Below are 13,662 nucleotides of genomic sequence, written 5' to 3'. Positions count from 1 at the left end.
CTGACCTGCTGCATGCTTGTTCAGGGTCTATGGTTGAAAGAATAAGAGGCAGAGGACCAGAACGGCAACCAGGCAACTGGTATTGCTTAAAAGGAGAGAAATATGGCAGCCTCAATATTATTCTCACCTCAGGTTCCCTTGAAAAGTGCAACACAAAGACAGTGGGCCCAAGTTTTGGTGTCCCTTTCCCCAGAAAATTCACATAATTGTGCAGGTTTTCTCAAGAAAATACACATAATGTGAGCAGATTTGCCCAGAAAATACATTCAATCATGTCGGCAGATTTGCCCAGAAAATACATTCAATCATGTCGGCAGATATGCCCAGAAAATACGTGCAATGATGTCGGCAGATATGCCCAGAAAATACGTGCAATGATGTCGGCAGATATACCCAGAAAATACGTGCAATGATGTCGGCAGATATGCCCAGAAAATACGTGCAATGATGTCGGCAGATATGCCCAGAAAATACGTGCAATGATGTCGGCAGATATGCCCAGAAAATACGTGCAATGATGTCGGCAGATATGCCCAGAAAATACGTGCAATCATGTCGGCAGATATGCCCAGAAAATACGTGCAATCATGTCGGCAGATATGCCCAGAAAATACCTGCAATCATGTCGGCAGATATGCCCAGAAAATACCTGCAATCATGTCGGCAGATATGCCCAGAAAATACCTGCAATCATGTCGGCAGATATGCCCAGAAAATACCTGCAATCATGTCGGCAGATATGCCCAGAAAATACGTGCAATCATGTCGGCAGATTTGCCCAGAAAACACATGCAATCATGTAGCAAATTTGCCCAGAACATACATGCAATCATGTGGCAGACCTGCCCAGAACATACACGCAATCATGTGGCAGACCCAGGGCCGGCCTTAGGTTTCACGGCGCCCTGAGCGAAACCTGAATTTGGCGCCTCCCCCCCCCCCCCCGTCATCCTACACACACAGTTGTCCTAAATATGGGTAGCCAAGCATAGATGCCCCCAGTATAGGAAGTTAGGTGTAGGTACCCCCCCCCCATAGATAGTCAAGTGTAGGTGCCTCCAGTATAGGTAGCCAGGTGTAGGTGCCCTCAGTATATGTAGCCAGGGAAAGGCCGCTCAGTATAGGAAGTCAGGTGTAGGTCCCCTCTGTATAGGTAACCAGGCAAACGTGCCCTCAGTATAGGTAGCCAGCTATAGGTGCCCCCAGTATATGAAGTCAGGTGTAGGTCCCCTCTGTATAAGTAACCAGGCATAAGTGCCCTCAGTATAGGTAGCCAGGTTAAAGTGCCCTAAGTATAGGTAGCCAGCTATAGGTGCCCCCAGTATATGAAGTCAGGTGTAGGTCCCCTCTGTATAAGTAACCAGGCATAAGTGCCCTCAGTATAGGTAGCCCGGTTAAAGTGCCCTCAGTATAGGTAGCCAGCTATAGGTGCCCCCAGTATATGAAGTCAGGTGTAGGTCCCCTCTGTATAAGTAACCAGGCATAAGTGCCCTCAGTATAGGTAGCCAGGTTAGAGTGCCCTCAGTATAGGTAGCCAGCTACAGGTGCCCCCAGTATATGAAGTCAGGTGTAGGTCCCCTCTGTATAGGTAGCCAGGTATAGGTGTCCCCAGTACAGGAAGTCAGGTGTAGGTGATCTCTGTATAGGTAAACAGCTATAGGTGCCCCCAGTATAGGAAGTCAGTGTGTAGGTGCCCTTTGTATAAGTAACCAAGCATAGTATAGTTGCCCCAGTAGATGTAGCTAGTATAGTTGCCCCCAGAATAGGTAGTAGTTTCGCCAGCTTATGTAGCTAGTATAGTTGCCCCCAGTTTCTACTCAGTCAGTTTCTGCGCTCCCCCTCCAGATAGTGTCTGTGGATAGCAGGCGGAGAATTACTCACCTGTCATCCACGTTGCAGACTTCCAGCGGCGACATCACTCTTCTCTCCCTGCTTCTCCCCGCCTCCTCTCTATCTGTAATTGGAGCGGGACTACAAGAAAATGGCCGCCGATGTCCGCATTTGTGGACATCGGCGGCCATTTTGTTGTAGTCCCACTCTAATTACAGACAGACGGCAGGGAGAGACAGAGGCAGAGCGGGTGGCAGAGCGGCGACACTATACTGTGCGCCCTTGTAAGCTGGCGCCCTGAGCGACCGCTCCGGTCGCTCAGGTCAAAGGCCGGCCATGGGCAGACCTGCCCAGAACATACACGCAATCATGTGGCAGACCTGCCCAGAACATACACCTGCTAAAATAAATAATAAAAAAAAACATTTACTCACCTGCAGCAGCAGACCTCCTGTCCCAGCCTCCATCCGGCGCGCAGCTCCCATGGGTGGTTGGGTGGATAGGTAGCCTGGTGGGTAGGTAGGTAGCCCTTAGCCGGGTGGGTAAGTAGCCCGGTGGGTGGCTGGGTAGCCGGGTGGGTAGCCTGGTGGGTGGCTGGGTAGGCGGGTGGGTAGGTAGCCTGGTGGGTGGGTAGGTGGGTGGTTAGGTAGCTGGGTGGGTGGGTGGGTAGGTAGCCTGGTGGGTCTTTAGGTAGGTAGCCTGGTGGGTTGGTAGGTAGCCGGGTGGGTAGGTAGGTAGGTAGCCTGGTGGGTAGGTAGGTAGCCGGGTGGGTGTGTAGGTAGCCGGGTAGGTAGCCGGGTGGGTGGTTAGGTATCCGGGTGGGTAGGTAGCTGCGTGGGTGGGTAGGTAGCCGGGTAGGTAGCCGGGTGGGTGTGTAGGTATCCGGGTGGGTAGGTAGCCGGGTAGGTAGGTAACCAGCAGGGTGGTTAGGTAGCCGGGTGGGTAGCTAGGTAGCCGGGTGGGTAGGTAGCCAGGTAGGTAGCCGGCATGGTGGTAGCGGGGTAGGTAGCCGGGTGGGTGGTTAGGTAACGGGGTAGGTAGCCGGGTGGGTGGGTAAGGTAGCCGGGTGGGTGGGTAGGTAGCCGGGTGGGTGTGTAGGTAGCCGGGTGGGTGGGTAGGTAGCCGGGTAGGTAGCCGGGTGGGTGGTTAGGTAGCGGGGTAGGTAGCCGGGTGGGTGGTTAGGTAGCGGGGTAGGTAGCCGGGTGGGTGGTTAGGTAGCGGGGTAGGTAGCCGGGTGGGTGGGTAAGGTAGCCGGGTGGGTGGGTAGGTAGCCGGGTGGGTGTGTAGGTAGCCGGGTGGGTGGGTAGGTAGCCGGGTAGGTAGCCGGGTGGGTGGTTAGGTAGCGGGGTAGGTGGTTAGGTAGCGGGGTAGGTAGCCGGGTGGGTGGGTAAGGTAGCCGGGTGGGTGGGTAGGTAGCCGGGTGGGTGTGTAGGTAGCCGGGTGGGTGGGTAGGTAGGTAGGTAACCGGCAGGGTGGTTAGGTAGCCGGGTGGGTAGCTAGGTAGTCAGGTGGGTAGGTAGCCAGGTAGGTAGCCGGCAGGGTGGTTAGGTAGCCGGGTGGGTAGCTAGGTAGTCGGGTGGGTGGGTAGGTAGCCGGCAGGGTGGTTAGGTAGCCGGGTAGGTAGCCGGGTGGGTGGTTAGGTAGCGGGGTAGGTAGCCGGGTGGGTGGTTAGGTAGCGGGGTAGGTAGCCGGGTGGGTGGGTAAGGTAGCCGGGTGGGTGGGTAGGTAGCCGGGTGGGTGTGTAGGTAGCCGGGTGGGTGGGTAGGTAGCCGGGTAGGTAGCCGGGTGGGTGGTTAGGTAGCGGGGTAGGTAGCCGGGTGGGTGGTTAGGTAACGGGGTAGGTAGCCGGGTGGGTGGGTAAGGTAGCCGGGTGGGTGGGTAGGTAGCCGGGTGGGTGTGTAGGTAGCCGGGTGGGTGGGTAGGTAGCCAGGTAGCCGGCAGGGTGGTTAGGTAGCCGGGTGGGTAGCTAGGTAGCCGGGTGGGTAGGTAGCCGGGTGGGTAGGTAGCCAGGTAGATAGCCGGCAGGGTGGTTAGGTAGCCGGGTGGGTAGCTAGGTAGCCGGGTGGGTAGGTAGCCGGGTGGGTAGGTAGCCAGGTAGATAGCCGGCAGGGTGGTTAGGTAGCCGGGTGGGTAGCTAGGTAGCCGGGTGGGTGGGTAGGTAGCCGGCAGGGTGGTTAGGTAGCCGGGTAGGTAGCCGGGTGGATGGTTAGGTAGCGGGGTAGGTAGCCGGGTGGGTGGGTAAGGTAGCCGGGTGGGTAGCTATCCGGGTGGGGGGCCCGACTCCTATCCTCCCTCACTCACCTCGGGGCCCACCTCCCGGTATGCGCGGCGGCCGGCGGGAGAGCAGAAAATACAGGAAGTCTCCGGCCGGGGCTGCAGCAGACGCTAGAGGCAGCTGCTGCTTAGTTTCCGATATGTCTCCAAGTTGGAGACCAAGCGGCAGCTGCCGCCCCGGCCGGAGACTTCCTGTATTTTCCGCCCTCCCGCCGCATGAGGGGGGGGGGGCCGAGGTGAGGGGGAGGACAGGAGTTGGGCCCCCCAGGTTAAAAAAATAAAACATAAAAAAAAAAAAATTAAATAAAAAAAACCTGCAATATTTAATGGGCCCCTGAAGCAGCGGAACTTCAGGGGCCCTCGTGCGGCGGCACTGGCAAGCTATTTCCCATCCCCTTCTTGCACCTCTGACACTGTAGTTGCCATTGGCAGGTTTTGGTGCGTCGTATCAATTGTTATGTATAGAGTGCTTATGGGGGGCACCATTGTAAAACTTGCATCAAGGCCTACAGCTCCTTAGCTACGCCACTGCTCTCAGCATGAGTGATTACAGCACTGAGAAGAGAATTTTTGTGCTGCAGGCAGCAATTGGAGCTCTGTCAGACAAGGAGGGAGGGGGCCCACCAGAGACCTGGAGGCAGGGCCCACCGAGGGAAAAAATGTACTACTGTGGCCCAGTCCGACCCTGGCCATAAGCATCACAACTGAACCAAGGAGCAACAGAGCAAGGTGACCTGTTCTAATGGTTCACCTTTTCTTTGGCCTTCACATGCCTCAGATCCAATCAGGTGTTCTTTGAAAAAACAAGTAATATCCACCGAGACCCCACTTCACAGCTACAGTACTACTACTATTACTGCAAACCACTTGGTACCAGATATCACAAGATACCTTGAGTGGCCTTGAGGAACCCATAGCCCACATGCAATTAACTTTTTCTTCGGGAGTTTTCTACTAGGTGATATGCTGACACTTTGTCAATAAAAGGCCTTTTAAACCTCGGAAATAAACATGACCCGCTCCCTGAACGTGAAAAAGAGTGCCGTCAAACGTCAGAAACGTCTGACCCCTCAGTCACATGCACACTTCCAGACAGGAAGAGTGTCTCATGATTTTCTCAATCTGCACATGCATGCCCCAGTGGCGGACACAGGCAGCAGTGGGCCCCTGTGCAAAATATCAATTGTGGGCCCCCCTGACCTGCGGCGCGCGAAGCGCGCCGCTCCCCAAAATGGGTGCAGCTACAACCTGCGGCGCGCGAAGCGCGCCGTGGCAAAAAATGGGCGTGGATAGAACCTGCGGCGCGTAGCGCCGCGGCAAAAAATGGGCGTGGCAATGACCGGATAAGGGCGGAGCTAACTGTAATTTAAAGTGATCCCGGGGTGAGAGTGATATGGAGGCTGCCATATTTATTTCCTTTTAAACAATACTAGTTGCCTGGCGGCCCTGCTGATCTATTTGGCTGCAGTAATAAACTGAATTACACCAGCAACAAGCATGCAGCTTAATCTTCTCAGTTCTGACAATATTGTCAGAAACCCCTGACCTGCTGCATGCTTGTTCAGGGTCTATGGTTGAAAGAATAAGAGGCAGAGGACCAGAACGGCAACCAGGCAACTGGTATTGCTTAAAAGGAGAGAAATATGGCAGCCTCAATATTATTCTCACCTCAGGTTCCCTTGAAAAGTGCAACGCAAAGACAGTGGGCCCAAGTTTTGGTGACCCTTTCCCCAGAAAATTCACATAATTGTGCAGGTTTTCTCAAGAAAATACACATAATGTGAGCAGATTTGCCCAGAAAATACATTCAATCATGTCGGCAGATTTGCCCAGAAAATACGTGCAATGATGTCGGCAGATATGCCCAGAAAATACGTGCAATCATGTCGGCAGATATGCCCAGAAAATACGTGCAATCATGTCGGCAGATATGCCCAGAAAATACGTGCAATCATGTCGGCAGATATGCCCAGAAAATACGTGCAATCATGTCGGCAGATATGCCCAGAAAATACCTGCAATCATGTCGGCAGATATGCCCAGAAAATACGTGCAATCATGTCGGCAGATTTGCCCAGAAAACACATGCAATCATGTAGCAAATTTGCCCAGAACATACATGCAATCATGTGGCAGACCTGCCCAGAACATACACGCAATCATGTGGCAGACCTGCCCAGAACATACACGCAATCATGTGGCAGACCTGCCCAGAACATACACCTGCTAAAATAAATAATAAAAAAAAAACATTTACTCACCTGCAGCAGCAGACCTCCTGTCCCAGCCTCCATCCGGCGCGCAGCTCCCATGGGTGGTTGGGTGGATAGGTAGCCTGGTGGGTAGGTAGGCAGCCGGGTGGGTAGGTAGGTAGCCCTTAGCCGGGTGGGTAAGTAGCCTGGTGGGTGGCTGGGTAGCCGGGTGGGTAGCCTGGTGGGTGGCTGGGTAGGCGGGTGGGTAGGTAGCCTGGTGGGTGGGTAGGTGGGTGGTTAGGTAGCTGGGTGGGTGGGTAGGTAGCCTGGTGGGTTGGTAGGTAGCCGGGTGGGTAGGTAGGTAGGTAGCCTGGTGGGTAGGTAGGTAGCCGGGTGGGTGTGTAGGTAGCCGGGTGGGTGGTTAGGTAGCCGGGTGGGTAGGTAGGTAGCCGGGTGGGTAGGTAGGTATCCGGGTGGGTAGGTAGCCGGGTGGGTGGGTAGGTAGCCGGGTGGGTAGGTAGGTATCCGGGTGGGTAGGTAGCCGGGTGGGTGGGTAGGTAGCCGGGTGGGTGGGTAGGTAGCCGGGTGGGTAGGTAGCCAGCAGGGTGGGTAGGTAGCCGGGTGGGTAGGTAGCCAGGTAGATAGCCGGCAGGGTGGTTAGGTAGCCGGGTGGGTAGCTAGGTAGCCGGGTGGGTAGGTAGCCAGGTAGATAGCCGGCAGGGTGGTCAGGTAGCCGGGTGGGTAGGTAGCCAGGTAGGTAGCCGGCAGGGTGGTTAGGTAGCCGGGTGGGTAGCTAGGTAGCCGGGTGGGTAGGTAGCCGGGTGGGTAGGTAGCCAGGTAGATAGCCGGCAGGGTGGTTAGGTAGCCGGGTGGGTAGGTAGCCAGGTAGATAGCCGGCAGGGTGGTTAGGTAGCCGGGTGGGTAGCTAGGTAGCCGGGTGGGTGGGTAGGTAGCCTGGTTAGGTAGCGGGGTAGGTAGCCGGGTGGGTGGGTAAGGTAGCCGGGTGGGTAGCTATCCGGGTGGGGGGCCCGACTCCTATCCTCCCTCACTCACCTCGGGGCCCCCCTCCCGGTATGCGCTGCAGCCGGCGGGAGAGCAGAAAATACAGGAAGTCTCCGGCCGGGGCTGCAGCAGACGCTAGAGGCAGCTGCTGCTTAGTTTCCGATATGTCTCCAAAGTTGGAGACCAAGCTGCAGCTGCCGCCCCGGCCGGAGACTTCTTGTATTTTCCGCTCTCCCGCCGCATGAGGGGGGGGGGGGCGAGGTGAGGGGGGGAGGACAGGAGTTGGGCCCCCCAGGTTAAAAAAAAAATAAAAATAAAAATAAAAAAAAATAAAAAAAAAAACCTGCAATACTTAATGGGCCCCTGAAGCAGCAGAACTTCAGGGGCCCTCGTGCGGCGGCACGGCCTGCACGGCCGTATGTCCGCCACTGGCATGCCCCACAACCATCTATATCAAGGGTCAAGAACCTTTTTAAACGTGAGTGAGACCACGGTCCTGGAAACCACTCAGGAATACTATTCCTGGAAATGCCGGTGCTGCACCTCGCTCGGGTCACCCCCCCCCCCCCCCCCCGGGCAAAAAATATGCAGAAAGTGATGAGGTGGCACACAACGGGCTTTGCTATTTCAAGCGTGTATTGGAAACGAACAACACTACATGTTACGAGCCATTACTGCTCTTCATCAGGTGACAAGTGTGCCGCCTCATCACTTTCTGCTCAAGAACCTTTTTGTCTGAGAGAGCCATGTAATATGCTTCAAACTAAATACAAGTACAATTGGAGTGGCCGTTAGTTTTGGAGGAAGCGCAACAAAGTTAGTAGTGCCTGCTACAGCAGAAGCATGCCTACTTTGACAACTTTACTTGCGCTGCCGCACTAAGCTGCGCTTCTTGAGTAGTGTAGCTTAGTGAATCAAACCCTACTGATTTGTATGTGAGCCAAATGTAGCCATCAAAAGAGCCACATCTGGCTCCCGAGCCATAGGTTCCCTAACCCTGGTCTATACAGATTGTTTGTGTTTCCATTGACTCCCATGGAGTCTTGAGCCACTCGCAAACACACTGCAGCTTCTGCATCTGGATCACTTCCATCGCACCACAAGAATTAGGGCCTGTCTCATAGACAGTAATGGCCCCTGCGATGTGCTGAGACAGGGCAGAGTACCATGATGGGTCGCGATGCTACATGTGCGAAAGGGGCCATAATGTACTTCATAAACCTCTAGAAGTCATTGTTGCCCTTACAATGGCTGAATAAAGATGATACAAAATATGATTTGTTTTCTCCATACAACTAACATAGTGTTACTGCAGTGTATATTATATTCCATCAGGTATAACTGGCAGGATGTTCGCTTTCGACCCTTTCACAGCTCTGGTGTCTGTTCTGGTCATTCTGTTCTTGATCAAAGTTTACAACAACCAGAAACAGCCAAAGAATCTCCCTCCTGGACCCCGACCTCTGCCCATCATTGGAAATTTGCATCAGCTCGACCCAGTTCAACCCTACAAAACATTAACGGAGGTAATGCAAACCTATTATAAAAGTAATAAAGATGTCAAAAATTGCATACATTCGTTATCATTATTATTTTTTGGTGCAAAGTATTGCAACATCCCGCCATGTGCCCTCTTGCTCACCCCTCCATACACCTTCCCCTTTTTAACGCCTAACAGCAACCTTCTACTTTAATCCTACCCTTCCTCACTTGACTCCTAACACGACCCCCCACCCCCCACACACCCACACACACCCACACACACACACACACACCCCACCCCCACACACACACACCTAGCACCAACATCCCCCTTCTCCACTCCTAAAGGTGGCCCTACATCTGTAGACTTGAAGGCCAATGCTTATCAGTTTCAATAGTTATTATTGAATATGGTGAAATGTGGTGCTGCAAAGGGCATGCCCAATTAACAATTCAGCTAATTTTAGGGAAAAAAATTGTCATATGTATTGATTGGACATGCTGGAAAATCTTGGGGCCGACATACTCGATTGGGTGCATGGCGGTAATGGTATGCAATAATCACGATAACCCTAATGTTTTATGTCCTCCCTGGTGCCTTTGTAGTTATACTTTGTTTGCTATCCGTGTACATGCCCTATATCTGCATTCAGGCTTCACATGACTACCAGCATATAGTATGTAGGTTGTGTGTGCTAGGTGGGATGGGTGTGTCACTCACAAGGCCGATTCCCGAAATATTTCATACTGTAATAGATCTGGAATTGGCCTGCGGTGTATAGCGGCCAACAGATCTCTCTCCGATCATATTAGATCAGAGAGAGATCTGTGTCTTGGTCGATTGGCAGCCAAAATGGCTAGATATATGGTCATCGTAATAGTAATCTGTCATCTCTGGTTGTCCTATGTTACTTGATGTGTTATTGAGACCACAGCTGGATATATTACCTTCACACAACATGCCAATACCCTTGTTGAATGTAAAGGAGTTGCTCTGCCCCGGAAAGATCCATAATTCTTTTCTCTGCTTTATTGCAAGGAATACAATTTCATGTTATTAAACGTTTTTGGGTCCCCTGCCCAAGGTGGGAGATCAAGACTTCTTATCTTTCTGGGAATTTACAGGGAAAGGTGGTTGACACCAGTAATGATGATGAGGAACGATCGGTGCAACCTGATGATCAGGGATTAAAGGTGTAACCTTTTCACTCCAAGGGATATTTTGATTTAAAGGTCTGTAAACAACAAGCAGCCACAAAGTGTTGAGACCTCTAAAGATGAGGAAAATTAGGGTGCACAATTACTAGACTTGACCCCTCGGGAACCAATCATGGCCAACTAAGTTCTGTACAAACCCATCGCTAATTTAAAGGCTAGTGGCATGTTTGACTATGGTTTCTTTTTCCAGAATGAGGGAAGGAGGCTACATGATAGAGTAGGTAAAGGGAGTAGGAGAACAAAAGGCTTGGATTGTGCTCGACTAAGACATTTAAGCCAGTTCAGATCTAGGTTCTCAGCAGAGATGGCCCTGTCTGGCTGCCTCAGCCAATGACCATCTAGCATGTGTACAAGACTTTAGTATGGGAACATAACTGTATTACTGATCATTGGAGCCTATGATTTTGCTTATTTACAGTATAATCACAATTATCAGCCAAATTCTAATGTTAAGACAATATACACATTCATTTTCATATTTTACACTTCCAGATGTCTAAAATATATGGCCCAGTGTATAGTGTACATTTTTGGCTGGGTAAGGCCGTTGTGCTGTGTGGATACGACACCATAAAAGACGCCTTCCTAAACCATGCTGAAGAATTTTCCAACAGACCAGTGATTCCCTTGATGACTAAAATAACAAAGGACCATGGTAAGCTTGTGATGTGTGGCTTGTTGCAATAAACTGTAGAGATGGCTCGAACCCCCGATTTTAGGTTTGTGAACCTCGAACGCAAACTTCTGCAAAAGTTTGCGTTCACGCGAACCATGCGAACTACAATTGACTTCAATGGGGAGGCGAACTTTCAAAACTGCAAACACAAATTCTGGCCACAAAAGTGATGGAAAAGATGTTTCAAAGGGGTCTAACACCTGGAGTGGGGCATGGCGGAGTGGGATACATGCCAAAAGTCCCCGGGAAAATTCCGGATTTGACACAGAGCAGGGTTTTAAAGAAAACCTGTAACAAGAAAAACGTCCCCTGGGGGGTACTCACCTCGGGTGGGGGATCCTCCTGATCCTTTTGAGGCTTCCCCCGTCCTTCTCGGTCCCACAGCGGCGGCGAGGAAAGCTCCCCGAACGGCAGGGATGTAAATATTTACCTTCCCGGCTCCAGTGCAAGCGCAGTATCGGCTCTCCGCCTCGGAAATAGCCGATCACTGTCGGGCCGCTCTACTGCGCAGGCGCAAGTAGATCCTGCGCAGCGCTGGACTGCCTGCAGCTACAGTGGAGGAGGAAGCCTCATTGAGACCCTGAGGCTTCCCCCTCCCGGGGTGAGTACCCTCCAGGGGCACATTTTTTTGATACAGGTTCTCTTTAAGCGCAGAAATCACATTGCATTGCTAAATTGGAGCCAAAAAGTGCATTAAAACATCTTGGGCTTGATTCACAAAGCGGTGCTAACCTAGTTAGCACACCTAAAGACTTTGGGCGTGATAAGTAGGGTGCTAACTAGGTTAGCACAGTTTTGACAACCAGATCGCGTGCAAAGTCCCGCACGCGAAACGTCGCTCCGAGTTTTGCGGGCGGGACTTTGCGCGCGATCTGATTTTATCACGCCTAAACTGAGTTTAAGCGTGAAGAGGGGCTTTTCACAAGCGTGCTAACAGTTAGCACTGCTTTGTGAATTAAGCCCCTTGCCTGTGTATACATCATTCAGGTAGTGTAATTAGTGTACTGCTTCACACTGACAGACCAAACTCACTGTGTAACGCACCGCAAACAGCTGTTTGTGTAGTGATGGCCATGCTAGACTGGTGCGCACCATGGCGAGAGTGCAGGCGATGGTGATTTTCAAGCCCATATGGTCGGGCTGAGGTAGCTCAATGATGAACAACAGTGACTGAGTGTCCAGCTGATCGAATTTGGTCTGTCCACAATGAAGCAACAACCTTATTATCTTGGGTCAGGTGTGCCCCCCAATACACTCATATAGCCGGTCATTGCTTAATTGTAGGGGTGGGACGACGAATCCGGCGAATCCACGAATCCCTCGAATATTAGGAAATATTCGAGATTCGTGGATTCGAATCCCGACGCCATTTTCCACTATACGAATCCGCCGAATCCCGACGCCGCATCGCCGCGCATCCGCCGCTCGCACTCGTCCTCCTCCGACCTCCTCCGACCCCCCCGCGCCTCCTCCGCTCGCCCCCCCTGCCCGCATCCACTCACCTATCCATAGCGGAGCGCAGAGCGGCAGACCTCTCGCCGACTTCCTGGTTCCCCCTAGTGACCGGCTCTTACAATGACGTCATTAGTAAGAGCCGGTCCGGCCACTAGAGGGAACAGGGAAGTAACGAAGAGGTCTGCCGCTCTGCGCTCCACGGGAAAGGTGAGTAGATTATGCAGGGGTGAGCGGAGGAGGCACGGGGGACGGAGGGGGCCGTGGGGGGGTTCTATCTACCTACCTACCTACCACTATCCCTACCCACCTACAGGCCGCTATACCTACCTACCTACAGGCCCCTATACCTACCTAAAGGCCCCCTATACGCACCTACCTGCCTACCTAAAGGCCCCTATACCTACCTACCTAAAGGCCCCTATACCTACCTACCTAAAGGCCCCTATACCTACCTACCTACCTACCTAATGGCCCCTATACCTACCTACCTACAGGCCACTATACCTACCTACAGGCCTCAATACCTACCTACCTACCTACCTACCTACCCACCTACCTACAGGCCCCCTATACATACCTACCTACCTAAAGGCACCTATACCTACCTACCTACCGGACACTATACCTACCTACAGGCAACTATACCTACCTACAGGCCACTATACCTACCTACCTACCGGCCACTATCCTTACCTACCTACAGGCTGCTATACCTACCTACCTACCTACCTACCTACAGGCTGCTATACCTACCTACCTACCTACAGGCCACTATACCTACCTACCTACCTACCGGCCACTATCCTTACCTACCTACAGGCTGCTATACCTACCTACCTACCTACCTACAGGCCGCTATACCCACCTACCTAAAGGCCCCCTATACCTACCTAAAGGCCCCCTATACGTACCTACCTACCTACCTAAAGGCCCCTATACCTACCTACCTACCTAAAGGCCCCTATACCTACCTACAGGCCACTATACCTACCTACAGGCCTCAATACCTACCTACCTACCTACAGGCCCCCTATATGTACCTACCTACCTAAAAGCACCTATACCTGCCTACCTACATACTTACCTATACTTAAGGCCCTATACCCTGCTACCTATACTGAAGGTCCCTTTACCTACCTACCTACCTAAAGGCCCCTATACCTACCTACCTACATACCTACCTACCTATACTTAAGGCCCTATACCCTGCTACCTATACTGAAGGTCCCTTTACCTACCTACCTACACTGAAGGCACATGTACCTTACTACCTATACTGAAGGCCCCTATACCTAGCTACCTACCTATACTGAAGGCACATATACCCTGCTACCTATACTGAAGGCACATATACCCTGCTACCTATACTGAAGGCCCCTATACCTAGTTACCTACCAATACTGAAAGCACATGTACTGTGCTATCTATACTGAAGGCCCCTATACCTTGCTACCGATACTGAAGGCACATGTACCCTGCTACCTATACTGAAGGCCCATATACCCTGCTACCTATACTGAAGGCCCATATACC

General features: G+C 52.2%; 1 protein-coding gene across 2 annotated transcripts in view; it reads left to right on the top strand.

Moving 5' to 3' along the window:
- Nucleotides 1-13,662, top strand: part of LOC137571188 (cytochrome P450 2B11-like) — a 203,568-nt gene that overhangs the window by 19,758 nt on the left and 170,148 nt on the right. For both annotated transcript variants that reach the window (XM_068280008.1, XM_068280007.1), the window contains exons 2-3: nucleotides 8,634-8,824; nucleotides 10,491-10,653. In XM_068280008.1, the coding sequence (XP_068136109.1) occupies nucleotides 8,648-8,824; nucleotides 10,491-10,653 (340 nt within the window). In that variant the 5' untranslated portion in view covers nucleotides 8,634-8,647. The remainder of the gene's footprint in view (nucleotides 1-8,633; nucleotides 8,825-10,490; nucleotides 10,654-13,662) is intronic.

This window comes from Hyperolius riggenbachi, chromosome 4 (assembly GCF_040937935.1).
Source record: "Hyperolius riggenbachi isolate aHypRig1 chromosome 4, aHypRig1.pri, whole genome shotgun sequence".
Classification (NCBI taxonomy): Eukaryota; Metazoa; Chordata; class Amphibia; order Anura; family Hyperoliidae; genus Hyperolius; species Hyperolius riggenbachi.
Note: the sequence above shows the minus strand (reverse complement) of the source record. Positions and strands in the feature narration are given on the sequence as shown.